Source organism: Struthio camelus, chromosome 23 (genome assembly GCF_040807025.1).
Source record: "Struthio camelus isolate bStrCam1 chromosome 23, bStrCam1.hap1, whole genome shotgun sequence".
Classification (NCBI taxonomy): Eukaryota; Metazoa; Chordata; class Aves; order Struthioniformes; family Struthionidae; genus Struthio; species Struthio camelus.
This window is the reverse complement of record NC_090964.1, coordinates 11,078,075-11,092,075: the sequence shown is the minus strand read 5'-3', so window position 1 is coordinate 11,092,075 and position 14,001 is coordinate 11,078,075. Positions and strand designations below refer to the sequence as shown.

The window sequence follows — 14,001 nt, the reverse complement described above, 5'->3', positions numbered from 1 at the left end:
CCAGCTGCCAGTGACACGCAGCGGTGTGCGATCTCAGAGACGGTCAGGGGTTTTGAGGAAGAGCTGTCTGATCTATGGGGCTGGTGTTTCCATCACATCCACGCTGGCTCTCAGGTCACGTGGGACTGTGGAGGCAGACAGCCTGCTGCCCCTGGCTGGCCTCTGCCTTCAGCCGCACTGGTGTTTCGTCTGCTGCTGAGCAGCTGGGCAGTGCTACTCTGCTCAGCGTGGCATACGCAGCAGGGCAGCGTCTGCTAGGGAGGAAATGCCAGGAGCAAAGTCTGCAGCACTAAAGCAGCAGCTGCTCTGCGCAGGAACTCAAATGCTGCCTGCTCCTTGTGGTTAAACAGTCTGCCAAGGGAGCATCTTCAGACCTGCGGGTGCCTGCCCTAACTGCTCAGCGCGCTAGAGGTGCTGCCGTTTCTGGACAGCTTGCTGTAGCTGCCGTCCTGGTAGATGGGGAACTCCCCAAGAGGGGCCCTGCTGCTGTGCTGAATGACTCTCTGCAAAGACCCAATGCCAGGAACTGTTGTGTGCGTGGCAGTCAGGGGGGATCTGGAATCGGGACCAACAGCAATAGCCAGCGTGGTGAGTGTTTGGGATGTTGCAAGCTGTCAGGAGTGATGTGTTGTGAAAATAGTCATCACCAGTTAGCACATGCTGATTAGGCAAATAGATTCTGCTGGAGTGCAGAGATGACTATTTAAATCTTGTAGGTGGAACTATAAACACTTTCATAAACCACTTCTTCACAGAAGCAGCACAGATTCAGGGTGACTTTTCTATTTGCAACCCTTGTTGAAATCACACTGACGTGAGCACTCAGAGCAGACACGGTCTGCATTTTAATTAGTGCTTGACCTCCAAATAAAAATGCATCTTTAGAGCCTCATTAGCAGAGCCAGTTCAAACTCAACGTAGCAATGATTCGAACGAGTAATGACAGACCTAGGCTTAGGTAGGCTTAGTCCATGCTGATATCAGAGGTGAAGTTGCTGAGTGCCTGACCCTTTCTATCCCCATTGAAGCTGTTGGGAAAAAATATTGTCAAGGGTTTGTGTCGGGAGTCTTGGCTGAGTAATCAGTTCTGTCTGGCAGTCAGGAAGTTTCTGGGTAACCCTTGCTTCTCACCTGTGATCTTATCTAGTGGTGTTTATTGAGTGCTTCCTTGTATGACACAATGTGATTCTTACTGCTGCAGTTGGTGGTTAGAGGCCTGTGGCTTTTCATAACCTTTTTTATTTTCTGCAGCTGTTACATGGCAGCAGTGGGTGTATCGAGCGTTTTTTACAGCAGATGTAGTTGAAGCACCCTTTATTGTGGCTTTTTGGTTATGCTTTGGAGTGCTATAGGAAGCAGGATGTAAATTAGAGCAGCCCGGGAATGACTCTTGTTACAGCCAGGTACCTCGGGGAATCTATTTAATTATTTTAGGAAAAGCATATTTTTCTAAATAGCATTTTAAATATTGTTAATGTATTTTTGGCCATCTGTAGCTGTAGTTGGGACTAGATTCACTCTGTGTCCTTCCTCAAGCTCCAGAGGTCTGAGTGAACATGCATGGTTTCACAGTGCTGACACGATCTGCCGGGGCTGACATGCCCTGAGTTGTATCTTTGGGCAATCAGGAAGTTTTTGGTAAAACTGATCTGTGCATTAATTCACAGAACAGCGTAGGAAGCAGCTCTGCCCTGCATGGCCCTGGAAGAGCCCTGTAGTAGAAAGGAGGTGCTTTCCCTGGCAGCATGCTCATGCTCCCTTTAAGGGGAACAGAGGTAGTAAAGGCACAAGCAACAGCTCCCTAAGATCTTGGGGTGAGAGAGGAGGACCTACATCTGCTACAGGCCAGAGTTGGGAGATGCAGATCTGCTCAGACACTGCTGCAACTGTGAGCAGCGCCCGTGCAGTTCCCAGTACCTTCCTCACCTCTGCGCAGTTCAGTACCATCAGATGCTGTTTTCCTCCAGCTGCAGAAAATGCAGATAAATGGAGGAGGGGTTCATTACTGCTTGGCAGAAAACTGTATCAGCATCCAGATCACTCATCCTCCTTGTGTTCACTGCGGTCACTGCTGGTCCACAGTACCATCACTCACAGGTTGGTAGCGATAATGGCTGAGCAGAGCAGGCAATGCCGTGAAAGGCTGCTTGGAGCACAGCTCAGAAATTATGTGACAGTGAGCTCCTACAGCAGAATGCTGCATACTGTTCTGCATAAATTATTTGAAATCCTTAAATGATGCAAATCTGATTGGCTGGATGGACTATACAGCTGTGTTATGTTACATATCCCTGCTTATTGCAGGGAAAAGAGCACGTAGGGGCAAATGCATTAGTTGTGGGTATGTGTTAACAGGCAGGAAAGCCAAAGCCTGTCTCTGTGCCGGCAGCTTGGGTACGTCAGCACAGGTAGGGGCTGGTTTGTCAGACTTTGGTTGGGGCAAGTCTAGGATTGCTGTGTGCAGGTGTTTGCTGGCAAGAGATCTAAGCAGTGCTGCTTGCCCACCTCCGCTGGCTGGCCAAAGATGGTTTTGTTCACGTTACACATTTCAAACTGGGCTGGAGGCGTTCAGCAAATAGTCCTGGCTCAGAGCACCTCTTTGGGTAGGCCGGCCAGCTGGCTCCATCTGGCTGTTGTTACAGACCTGAAAACGTGGGTGACATTTTACCAAGAGGCGACCCTGCCCCAGGAGAGAAGGGCTGAGCCGAAGCCTGGCACAGCTGCCTGGGCAGAGGTGAGGGTCTGGATCTGGGAGATGCTCACAAGTACCACCCGTGTGTCACAAGGGCTCTTTGCCTCTCGAGACACTGATGTTGATGAAGGCGAAGCAGTAAGTTCTGCTTTGGCAGATGTAGCAGGAACGTGCCTGCAAGGCTCGAGCATCCTCCTTGTCCCGAAGTGTTACAGGAAGCCACTGAAGCACCGCTCTCCAGCCTGAAGCAGCCTCACCCAGGGAGCCTGTTGTCCAAAGCATCTGCTAGCACCAGACAGGAGGAGGTTTCCTCCATCATCACAAACTGAACTCTGCAATGCTGCTGCTAAATGCCCTCACTCTACTCCATAATACAAAGCAAAGACAACTAGGCTTAGGCTAATTAAGCTGGAAACATAACATTACAATTTGTAGCTGATTAAAGCTTTCAAACAATATTTATGTTAATCTGCTCCTGATTTATTTTCTCATAATGCCTTGACTAGGAGATAGTCCAGTATATGGGGAAATGGTTCCAGATGGAGCACAGTCCGCCTTGCCAGATGCTTGAGGCTCAGCCTGAGGATTTTTCACTCACTGTGGTTACAGCCAAGCGAGTTGATCCTGTCCATTTAGGCCATTTTTGTAGGGTGAGGGGGATGCTGAGCTGCAGCTCTTGTATTTGCTGCAGAAGAGTCTTGCTTGTAACAGGAAAGGGCTGTGAACCAGCACGAGGGAAGGGGCGTCCATGAGACTGCCCGTGTCTGTTCTCAGGATGTTGTGCCTCTCTCACACCTGCTTTGCCTCTCTGAGCCAGAGCTTTGCTATCTCGAGAGGAGGCTGCTGCTCAGTACTCCTTTGAGTTTGTCTCTGGAGATTACAGGGGACTTTTCCAAAAACCAGCTGCTGCTTAACCTGCGGTGTGTGCATGTCCGTTTACGTTGTAATTGCCGCCTTCTTGCTAGTTGGCAGCTTAAAGAACGCATGCTCCTTGCCAGGGCTGCTGTGTTTTACTGGTTACACCTCTTTTTGCCTGATCTTTCTGATAGGCAGCGAACAAAAGCTCAGCCCAAGTGCAGCATGTCCTTGTGCTGAACTGAAAAGCGCGCACAGCAAAGCAAGTGTCTGCAAGCGGTTGTGTGGTTGCTGATCAGATAAGAGAACACAAAAGATTGGATTTGCCTGTGAAGGAGCCGCAGTAAAATACTCTGTAGTTGTGGAGCAATGTCGTCGTCTATCTGTTGGGTTGTGCCGTGGGCCAGCACCTCTTGGCTCCTGGACTGCTTGTCCCAGTACCGCGTGTCGTTGATCCGTGTTGCAGCTCGGAGTCCAGTGGCCGCAGGTGCTCACTTAGCTCGGTGCCACTGTGGTCCCTTTCCAGGCAGGAGCGTGCAGCAGGTTCCCTGAGCCTCTCTTTGCACAGAAATGCTCGTCAGGCAGGAGGGCACACTGAGCACGGATAATGGATAGCTCCAATCTGCGGGCGGCACGGATGACCTGGAGAAAGGGAGAGCTGCCGCAGATAAATTCCCTGCCAACCAGGAGCACCAGACAGTTCAGTTTTATGACTCGAGGAGAGCAATTGCTCATCTCCTTTGATGGAATAATAGCCTGCTCAGGTGGACGGCACGTTCCTTGCATAGGGAAGCAATTTTAACCTTCTCCACGCTGCAAAAAAGTCCTGTGCCTCCTCCCTCCCCTCCTGTCTTTGCACTCTTTTCCATCAGCTGGACAACTGATTTGAGGACCTACTGTCGTGAGCTAGCCTGGGGCGCACTTGTTTACCGGCCTCCCGGCTGGTTTACAGCAGGGCTAGAGGGCACAGACTGCCCCCGCGGGTTTGTAGCCTGCCTCTGCATTGGGGACCGCGCTGCACTCGCAGTGCTGGTCGCGCTGCTGAGCTGAGGCCTGTGAGAGCTGTTAGCTGAGGAGTGGGGTCCAGTATGACCACAGAGCACGGCTTGTGCCGGGCGGAGGCATCAGGATGCCCGTGGGATTGGGGGCTGCTGCTGCTTCATGTGGGAAGTGCTCGTGGAGATATGGGGCAAGCCCATCTCCCTGGCAAGGGACAGGGCCCCGCGGTGCAGGTGGGGGCATGCCCGAGGGCTGGGGGTGCCAGGGACAGGGACGACAGAGGTGCTCTGTGGAGGAGCTTCAGCTGCGTCGGAGACGAGTGCTCAAGCGATGCACAGCTGGTGCTTGCAGGGAAGATAGCTCCAGAGGTCAAGGGGATTTCACTGCGGAACTGCTAAATTAACTATTCATTTAATTATATTTTGATTAAATTAGCTCCTTTTTTTTTTTAATTTCACTAGCAAATGATTCTCTGCATAATTAATGCTGGCTGATTCTGATAATTCACTTACCGCTGCTGAGGGGATGGAGGCTTCGTTCGCAAACAGTCTGAACCCTGTGCTGGTTTCTGGAGGCCGGTGCTTTTCTGGATTGTGCCATGCTCTCTGTGGAGCAGCCCTGCAGGAAGCTCCAAGTTTGCATGGCCACTCAGTGGCCTTGGGGGCTTGCAGGGAAGTGCACTTGTTCCCCAGGGCCAGGGGGTCTCCAGGACAGGGAAAGCACTGAGCCAGACCCCTCTTTGCCACGAAGCTTTCAGTTTTTATTCGTAAGCCAGCTCTCCCCTGGGTCTGTAATGATGTTCTCCATTAACTCTGCCCACAAGTAGCTAGGAAGTGGGCTGGCTACAGCTCTGTCAAGTACAATTACTTCATTATGCTGTGACACAAACTGTCATTAGCCAAAGCCTGTTTTGACAACATTTCGAGGGAAGTGAGAACTTGTGAGCCTGCAGGACATGAGTGGTGTGGCTGCGACTGACGTGGCAGCGAGATCTCGCGGCAGTGCCCGTCCCTGGGCCCACTGCGTGCAGAGTACGGGAATTCCTGCACAAGCTCAGTGACTCGTGGGGGCCTAAACGGGCATCTGGACTGCGTGACTTTCTAATGAGCTGATCCAGGAAGGCAGGTCCATGAAGTGAGCCTTGAACCTGGTGCTAGGTGGTGAGGTCTGAGCTGTTCCTCAGCTCCTGTGAGGGCAAGGAGTCACAGAAATGTCTCTGCTTTGAAGTTCCTGGCTGGATGAATTATAAAACATTATTGGTGTTTGCTGCCCCTTCTGCAGCATCGTGGGGGCTATGTTTAGGTGGGATAACCCGAGCACTTGTGCTGGGGAATCTGCACCTTGTGCTGGGGCAGGCCACAGCCATCTTCCCTGACACCTCTGTCCCAAAGTTTTCTGATTTCCCCGAGTTGAGCCAAGTGCAGCAGCTCAGCACTGTCTTGCAAACAATTGTGTCTTCCGCGGGAACTCTGGTAGAGAAGCAGAGTCTGGCACAACTTCATCCTGCTGTATTGCAGGGGCCTCTTTTTGGGGACAGAAAATAAGAAGAGTCTCTTTCTTTTCAGGGACTTGCAAGAGCTTGCGTAGCTGTCATTGTGGGCTGAGCTGATGAGCTGTCTCCTGGTGAGAAACAAATTTAGTTAACCTCAAATTAGTCAGGAGAATAAGAGACTCTTCTTTGAAACGATGTCATTCAAACCATTGCACCTGAAATTATCCCCACTAGAAATGCAGCTGGAGATACTAATTAATTCACTCTGCTCCCATATTAATTCTGCAGCCATTCTTCTGTAGCGTGACTTTGACGAGCTGTGTCCAGCAGAAGTTCTGGGCAGAGCGCCCTGCGATGGGGAGCCTGGGTCCCTGCTAGTTTCTGTGTAGCTGACCATCAACAGATAACTTGCAGTTTTTTTCCTTGGTCTGAAATGATATCCTTTAAATACCCTTCAGACCCTGACAAGCTTCCCAAGGAGGGAAGAGATCACTTTCCTGCCTCCAGGTGTCTGAAGCAGTGAGTCTGTGGGGATTTTTGGTTTTGATCATTAAAGATAATCTTTTAAAAACCGCAGTGTGAGCAGGACAATTGGTTTATTTATTTTGAGGATTCTTGGTCAAAATCCTTTGCTTGTTACAAGATGCATCTTCTCCCTGCTTGGGGTGGGGAGGAGAGCACATGTGTTACTGCAAGTGCTGGGGGAGGCCTGCCAAGGAGCCGAGGGACCAGCTGTGTCTCCACCCCGGCTGCAGGCTGCAGGGGTTGTCCCCAGCAGCCTGGAGGGAGGAGGTGGCTGCTGGGCATGTGACAGGAGAGGTCGGGCTGCAGGGACAGTCCTGTACCTGCTCCCGCCTGCGTGCCATGCTGCAGAGGGTGGCTGGCAGTGGCCGTGCTGCTGGGCTGGGCTGTGGTTGAGCTCTAGCTCCATCTGACGTCCAGACTTCCCTTTTGCCCATCCTTTGCAAGTCTGTAAGTGGCTGGGGTGCTCTGATGGTCTGTCTGGGCAATGCCTAGCCTGATGGAGGCTTGCTTTCAGTTGGAAGGTTACAATAATTGGTGAAATTAAAATCCGCACCCAGCTTGTTCCTCAGAGGCAATGTCACCAGCGAAGTCCTGCTTGAATCGGAAGCAGGTTGGTCCAGCAGCCTGCTGGGCGCCCGTTCCCTTGTGCCACTCACCGGGCCAGTGGCTGCAGTGCTGGAGTGGCTCAGAGGAGACGAGCGTTCAATGCAGCGGCTGAGCGCATAGCTCCACTTGTGCCTTCCCTGGTTAACGCGTCTGTGAATAACCTTTTAGAAATGATTCCAATTAGTCTAGCACATCTCTTTGTAATCTGGATCCCTGTTGTGCTGTCAGACTCGATTCAAATTTAATTTGCAGAAGGTATATATCTGCAGCTTTTTTACTTAGCACAAAACTGAGAGGAAGATAACACTGATGGAAAAAATAATACAAGTTCATATTCTTTTTACCTTAAGGAAGGAAAAGAGATGCCAGAAAACTTAGCCAAATTTACATTTTAATGGGAAATGTTACAACTGCCTGCTCTGGAAGACACAAATTGCTTTCTGGATTGGACCTTGACTTTATACCAAAGTGCATGGAATTAAATCTAGCAACCTCTGATGAGATGAAAAGGATATCAAGAAATGCAGCCGCTGCCACCAGCCAGCCGTGAGGAACAGGCCAGGCGCTGCCGGCACTGGAAGATTGTCGGTCTCCATCACGCATATGAGGAAGAGAGGGACCGGCCCGCGCGCTGCCCGTGGCGCAGGGGTGCGTGAAGGGGCCAGGCAGGGTGGCCGCGGCTCGGGGCCTGGCAGAGGGCTCTGCGGGACTCTGGCAGGTGCGGGAGCAGGCTGCTGTGGTGGGACAGACCCTGCTCCTGTTTCTGGGCCAGTTGGACGGCACACTGCGGACGTTGCGGGAGCGCTGCCAGCAGTGACCTGTGACGCTTGCCGAGACCTCAGGGGATGGGGTCTGCTCAGCTGGCTCCAGCTGACGGGCTCAGCCGTGCCTCGCGGGAGCCTCCATGGCTCTGCCCTCTGTGTTTTTGGCATGTGGCACTTGTACCTGAGGGGTCCTGAGAACCTGAGACTTGCTGTCGACGGTCTCACAGGGCCACTACTGGCTGTGCTGCAGGCCAGTAGTTTCGAGGGCTGGAAGATTGTTTGCAGAAAAAAGATATGCTTTTCAAGGCCGGGGTAGCCCTGGCCTTGGTGATGTCTCCCCTCCCCAATTAAATGGGTGACGGCAGAGGGAGGGCTGGTTAAGAGCAGTCTGTCCTTGCTCTCTGTGCAGCGAGGGTGGAGTTTCCAGCGGCATTAAGCTGCACTTGTACAAGTGCCACTTCAGCCCTTCTGCTGGCTCTGCAGCAGGTGCCCTGCTGAGCGCCTGTCGTCAAAAGCAGCCGCTCTCTTTGGGGTTTCACTGCCCCCTCGTCTAATTGCTCCTAGTCTAATTGCTCCTAATCAGCGCGGCTCGGGCGGGGAGACAGGCTCCGGCAGTGCGTCTCCGAGATGCCAGCTTGGTGCCTGAGACCTTCACACTGGGACAAAAGCTGTGCCCAGGCAGAGCTGCTTTTAATTTCTTAACATCTTAAAGCTCTTTGAAGATGAAAACACAGTGTGCTGCTGAGCAGTCTTATCTCTCTGGCAGTGCCTGGCACCTGCAGCCGTTTCTGACATGTTTGCAAGCGTGGCAAACTCTCATCTCTGCTGCGACCGAGTCTGGGCAATCACAGGGCCGAAGCTAGGTACGTGTCTTGTGTCTTCCTGCAGCTCTCCTGGGCCTGAAGCCCTGGCTGGGCAGACTTCATGCAGCTGATGTGCTGTTGTCTAGCCTCTGTCCCAGCTAGGAGCACTTATCTGTCCTGGAGCAATGTTTCCTCCGTTCCTTGCTCTTGCAAAAGTATATTTGAGCAGTTCTTAATTTCCCTGGGTCCCACGGGTGTCCCAGCTGTCCCCGGCCCCAGGCACAGCTCCCTTCTTTGCACGTGTAATTGTCCTGTTCTGGTGATAATGATCCAGCCTGTGCTATGGATGTGTTGAGGGATTCACCAGCTTCTGAGCTCATTTTTCAAATAATTTCTCTGCACCTAAAGGCAGCTGGTTTAATATACATGTTGGATTCCTTCTCTCGGCAGCACGATAGGCAAAGGGTTTTATTTGCATCAAATATTCTTGGCAGTAATGACCGAAGTGTCTGAACAGTTGAGCTGACCATTAATAATTCAAACAGCTCAGCTCTCCAACTATTTATTTACTTACTTCCAGAAGTTGCTGGTAATTATTTTTCCGGCTCATGAAAGTTAGAGGTTGCAGTTGTCAGCATGGCCTGGCAGGGTCTTTCTGCAGGGCGCTGGTCTGTGCCCTTGACGCCTCCCTGGCTGTTGGGACTCTCCCAGCCTCTCGGTGAGGCAGGATGCGGGGTGAGCAGCAGGGACCAAAGAGATGCAGGTCGCAGAAGCGCCCATCGGGGCGTCTAACACCCCTGCAGCACTGCCTGCGCAAGGGCCCTGGGAGCGTCGGTGGCGTGGTCGGCAGTGCGGGGTCGCGCCTGTTGCAGAGGCTGTGACCAGCCCTGGTGGCTGCCCCGGCTGCCTCCGTGCTCCGCCTGCGCTCGCTGCAGGCAGGGCTCGCCTTGGGGCAGCCTGCGAGCTGCTCGCCCCAGGCGGGCGGACGTCTCTCACTGCACCGGGCAGGCCTGGGACAGCCGCAGGGCGGCTGAGGGAGCAGAGCCCTTGCTGCGTGGGAGCTGCCTATGGGTTCTGGAGTTCGTCCTCTTCCCCGAATGGTGGCTTTGCAATTGCGAGTGCGGTTGTGCACAGCGAATGGGATGTAAATCATCAGTGTCATATGGCAAAGGCTTCACTTGAACATGCTGCCGTTATCCTCCTGGGGAGGGGGGATTCTGCCAATCCAATAAAATAGGCAAAAGCATCACTGTAAGAGGCTCAACCAGAGCAGATGCTCCAGCACCCAAGCGGCTGCTTCCCTGGGTGAAGCGGTGTCACTGTCTGGAATCTGAGGCAGTGATAAATCATAGGTGACCTTCAGTAATTTATTGCTGCCTTGTACGAAACACTGCTGTATCTCTGGGCCAGTTCCTGGGCATCTCCCTGGGATCACAGTAATTCCAATCTTTAGAATTGTAATAGGTTTGTCATGGGTTAGATAATGATAAAAGGCTGGGGACGTAGGCGGACTGTGTGAATGCTGAGCTGCTGGAAACAGGGAAGTGCACGCACAAATGGCAGATATCACGAGCTTTTGCTGATGTGTGAGCTACTGTCCTGGGCTGCCCTTTCTGCAGAGCCAGGCAGGTGCTCTCAGTGGCCCCAGTGGCTCTTCTGTGCTGGGACAGAGAGGGGTTGTTTCTGAGGTTTGCAGATTGCCAGACATTAGCAGGCTTTGGACTTCTGCTGCAGGCTCTGTTCATAGAAGTAAGACTAATGCTATTAGTGATAAGTGGTGGGAGAAATGCTGAAAACTCTGCATTGTTTGCAGTGTGGCAGATGTTCTGCTAATGACACGGAACAGCTCGGGGAGAGAGCACTCCGGAGTTAGGTGTCGCGGTGACATTCGCTCGTGCCTCAATGCTGCGCTGGGCTTGGAGGTGGCCACTCCAGAGCTCACTGCTTGCAGACGTGGGCTGTTGTCTGGGTGAAGCTGTGGGCCAGGGACACACACTGGGCCATTGCAGAGTGGCAGGTGCTTGAAATCTCGGTGGGCACCTACTTAGGTCTAAAGTACAGTTTTAGGTGCCTTGGTTTCGACAGTGATTTTAAAAATCCTGACCAGCTTTGGAGTAGTTTAGAGCAGATTGATTACAGAAATGACTTCCAAAGCAGCTGTCTGGATCCTAGGAAGAGAGGCAGAAATAACATCCAGGTACCCACCGTAATAAGCCACCAGACTATCGTCCTTCCCGCCTGCAGAGAGCCGCGGTCCGATGAAGGGTGCGAGGGCTGCCTTGCTGCAGGGTCCAGAGGAAGCGGGGAGATGTTTGCCACCTGTGTGCAGAGCAGAGCATCTACATCCTGCCAAGCAGCAGGGGTGCAGGTGTCTAGCCGGTACCGAAATGCAGCAAGGGCCTGGCACCTTCCTGCCAGCCCTGATCCGAGGAGGGGGCAGGAGCGCTCGTGCTGTCTGTGGGCTGCGGGGACAGCGGTGGCTTGCAGGGCTTGCTCAGATGCTGTGCCAGGCCTTCAGGCCCTCGTCCCGCGTTGCACCCGGCTCTCTAGGACGCTCTGCGTCAGCATTTCAGCTGCTAGGAGGACTCTAAGGACTCCACGAGATGTTCAGCTCCAGGCCAGACCCCAGGTCTGGGATCCAGAGTTTAACCAACTTCCTCTGCACCGGTCAGTGTAACACAGACTTGGCTGGAGTGAATGTCGTTTCCATCACAAAACCTTGCAGGGAGAGAAAAGCCTTTCTAAAAGCAAAAACTTCCCCTAATACTTCAATTGTGAGGCAAAATTTACATTTTGATTTTGGAAATCAATAGCAATTCACAAATAATTCTCCCGTGTTGCTACAGGTCATCCATCAGCTTCGGTTCTCGGCTCGATAGGAGCCATTATTGGGTTTTTGTTTGTTTGTTTGTTCAATATCAGTGGTTTATTCAGCTGTTCTTCAGGTCTGTATTATAATGACAAATAACAGACTCTTGGGCTTTTTTTCCAAGTAGTCTTAGAAAACACAGATGGATGACATCATTATAGTGCCACTGAACAAGGACACAGACAGCAACATCAGTGTAAACATCTGGAGTGAAACGTGGTCGGGGAAGGGGTGTCAGCTGCGAAGGTGGGGGCCGGGCGGGCGCGCGGCTCGCCGGCAGGGCAGCCGGGCGGACGTGGTCGGGTTTGTGACCTGCCACCTCTGTGCGCCGGGGGCTGCCCGAGGCCTGCAGGGCTCTTTGCTGCAGCATGGAGGGTGATAGTTGTTCTGTAGCCTTTTCAGCCGAGATTGGGTTTTTCCCCTGTTCAAACTATCCTGCAGTTTAGTTTTGGAGAGAAACGGCACCAGGGAAAGGGGAACAATGTTCACGTGCACGCTGAGAGTTTGCAAACAGCCGGGAGACACCGAGCACTGTCTGTTATCAGGCTGCGCTTCCTAAGCGGGGCCTGTGTGCAGAGGTGGCAGGTCCCTAACTCCGGGGACGCAGGACCACTCGAGTCTGCTGTGACATGTGTGATATTGCAGGTAACATTTTTAATGGCAGTAGACGTTTAATAAAAATGTTCAATACTGTGACTGGCCTTCAGTGCAATTTGAAATTGCACTGCGGGGGCTGAATGCTGAAGAGGTTATTATTAGCCTGCACTGCTGGGTTTTGTTCCTGTTTAACAAACCTGTAATTTTGTTCAGTTCTCCTTTAGGCTGAATGTAGTGAAATAAAGACATTCTCATCTGTCAGAAGATTTTCAGCCTCCTGTAAATTCAGCAAAGGGGGAACTGGGATAGATTCTGCTTAGAAATGCTGCTGTAAATCTGGAGTCAAGCGAACCATTTGAAAGCTGCGGCAGAGTAGCCGTGCCTGTGCACAGCTGTAGCAGAGGCCCAACAGTAGCAGCGGTCAGACAGACAGCTTGCAAATCAGTCAGTGGTTTTGAAGAAGTTTAGTTGACTTACCCAAGTGAAGGTCACCTAGATTTTTAAATTACCTCCAGCTTTTGGGTGCAGAAGTCCTGCTTCAGGTTTAAAAGAAAAGCAGCAGACTCGAGCCATTCTTGGTGTTTCTTTGGAGCCTACAGTTGCCGTGGCCAGCGCTGCAATGGATGAATACTGGATGGAATGACATCGTTCTCATTAGTTCATGCGCCTGGAAGAAAGGACAAAGAATCTGGTGAGTGCCGCAGAGGCATGTCTGGAGGGGAAAGTGCTAGCATTTGGCAGCCCTGCCTGGAGAGCAAGTGAGCAGATGTGCTGAATTTTTGTGCTGTTTTTCCTCCTCTGAGTATCGCAGAGTTAATCCTGACTGGTGGTGATGTCTCTGAGAGCAGAACTGGGCCCGGAGGTCCCAGCTCTGGTGAGACATCGGGCTCTTGTTGTGCTGCACCAGAGAGGCCGAGCGCTCTGGGCAGTGCAGGTCTTGGGGTGGCGGGTCATGCCGTGGCGCCTGCCCTCGTGGGGCATCGTCTGGGCAAGGAGCGGCGTTCCGGAGCCCAGAGCTTGCAGGGGTCCCGGGCTGGGGGCACGGGGATCGCTTCAGGGAGTGTCTGTGAGCACGGGCCTAAAATCGGCAGAAGGCCTTTGGAGTCTGCAGATCAGCGGCTGTTTGCCAGACCTGGCCCCATGCTATTAAGGGCAAATCACCTGTGGAACTTCTTTTTAATACTGAAAGAAATAACTTGATTAGTAATTATTGGTGCAGAACGCTTGGGGAGTCTCTGCAAAGTGTGAGGACGGGCTGTTTCATTGGAGCTGCCTGTCAGTTTTGTCATCTAATTATAAAACTGTTCAGTGCCAAGGCTCTGGACAGAAAGAGGAAAAAAGCTCAGTGTAATTGTATTGGTTATATTTTGTAGCCACTAATTGCTTGCTTAGCAATTAATGTTCCTATGGCTGACTGGGGAGCTGTCGTGGCCTTGGCTCGGGAGACACAGCTCTGCGCTCTGCTTGCAGAGCTTCTGTTCCAGACTTGGTGAAATGCAGAGCTGGATGGGCACAGGGGGGTCAGGCCCTCCGCTTTGACCCAGAGGTGAGCGAAAGGGTCCTGCAGCCCCAGTCCCAGCCCCAGCCCTGCAGGGGTGCAGCGGTGCGGATATCAGCAGTGCTGATCTTGGGCTTGCCCTCACTACAGATGGCAACGAGCTAATTCCTAATCCTTGTGTCTTGCCTTGCCTTTTTGTGGCATATGTAATGTTTAATTGAGGAGACTGTACAACTGGACTAGGGGCTTATGCTACCAAGGGTTTCTTGATCTTCTTGAAAGGTCACCTCTGGAACTAGCT

At 52.2% G+C, this 14,001-nt stretch overlaps 1 protein-coding gene across 2 annotated transcripts in view; it reads left to right on the top strand.

The window, feature by feature from the left end:
* Nucleotides 1-309: 309 nt before the first annotated feature.
* The window catches only part of EPHA10 (EPH receptor A10), a 112,617-nt gene continuing 98,925 nt past the window's right edge, over nucleotides 310-14,001 (top strand). The window contains exon 1 of one of the 2 annotated variants that reach the window (XM_068917320.1): nucleotides 310-588. Coding sequence is in view for 1 of the 2 variants with exons in the window: in XM_068917316.1 (XP_068773417.1) it covers nucleotides 12,842-12,893 (52 nt within the window). In the remaining variant the exon portion in view is untranslated. Of the gene's footprint in view, nucleotides 589-12,271; nucleotides 12,894-14,001 lie in introns of those variants that run through there. The other variant, XM_068917316.1, reaches the window with a different exon arrangement.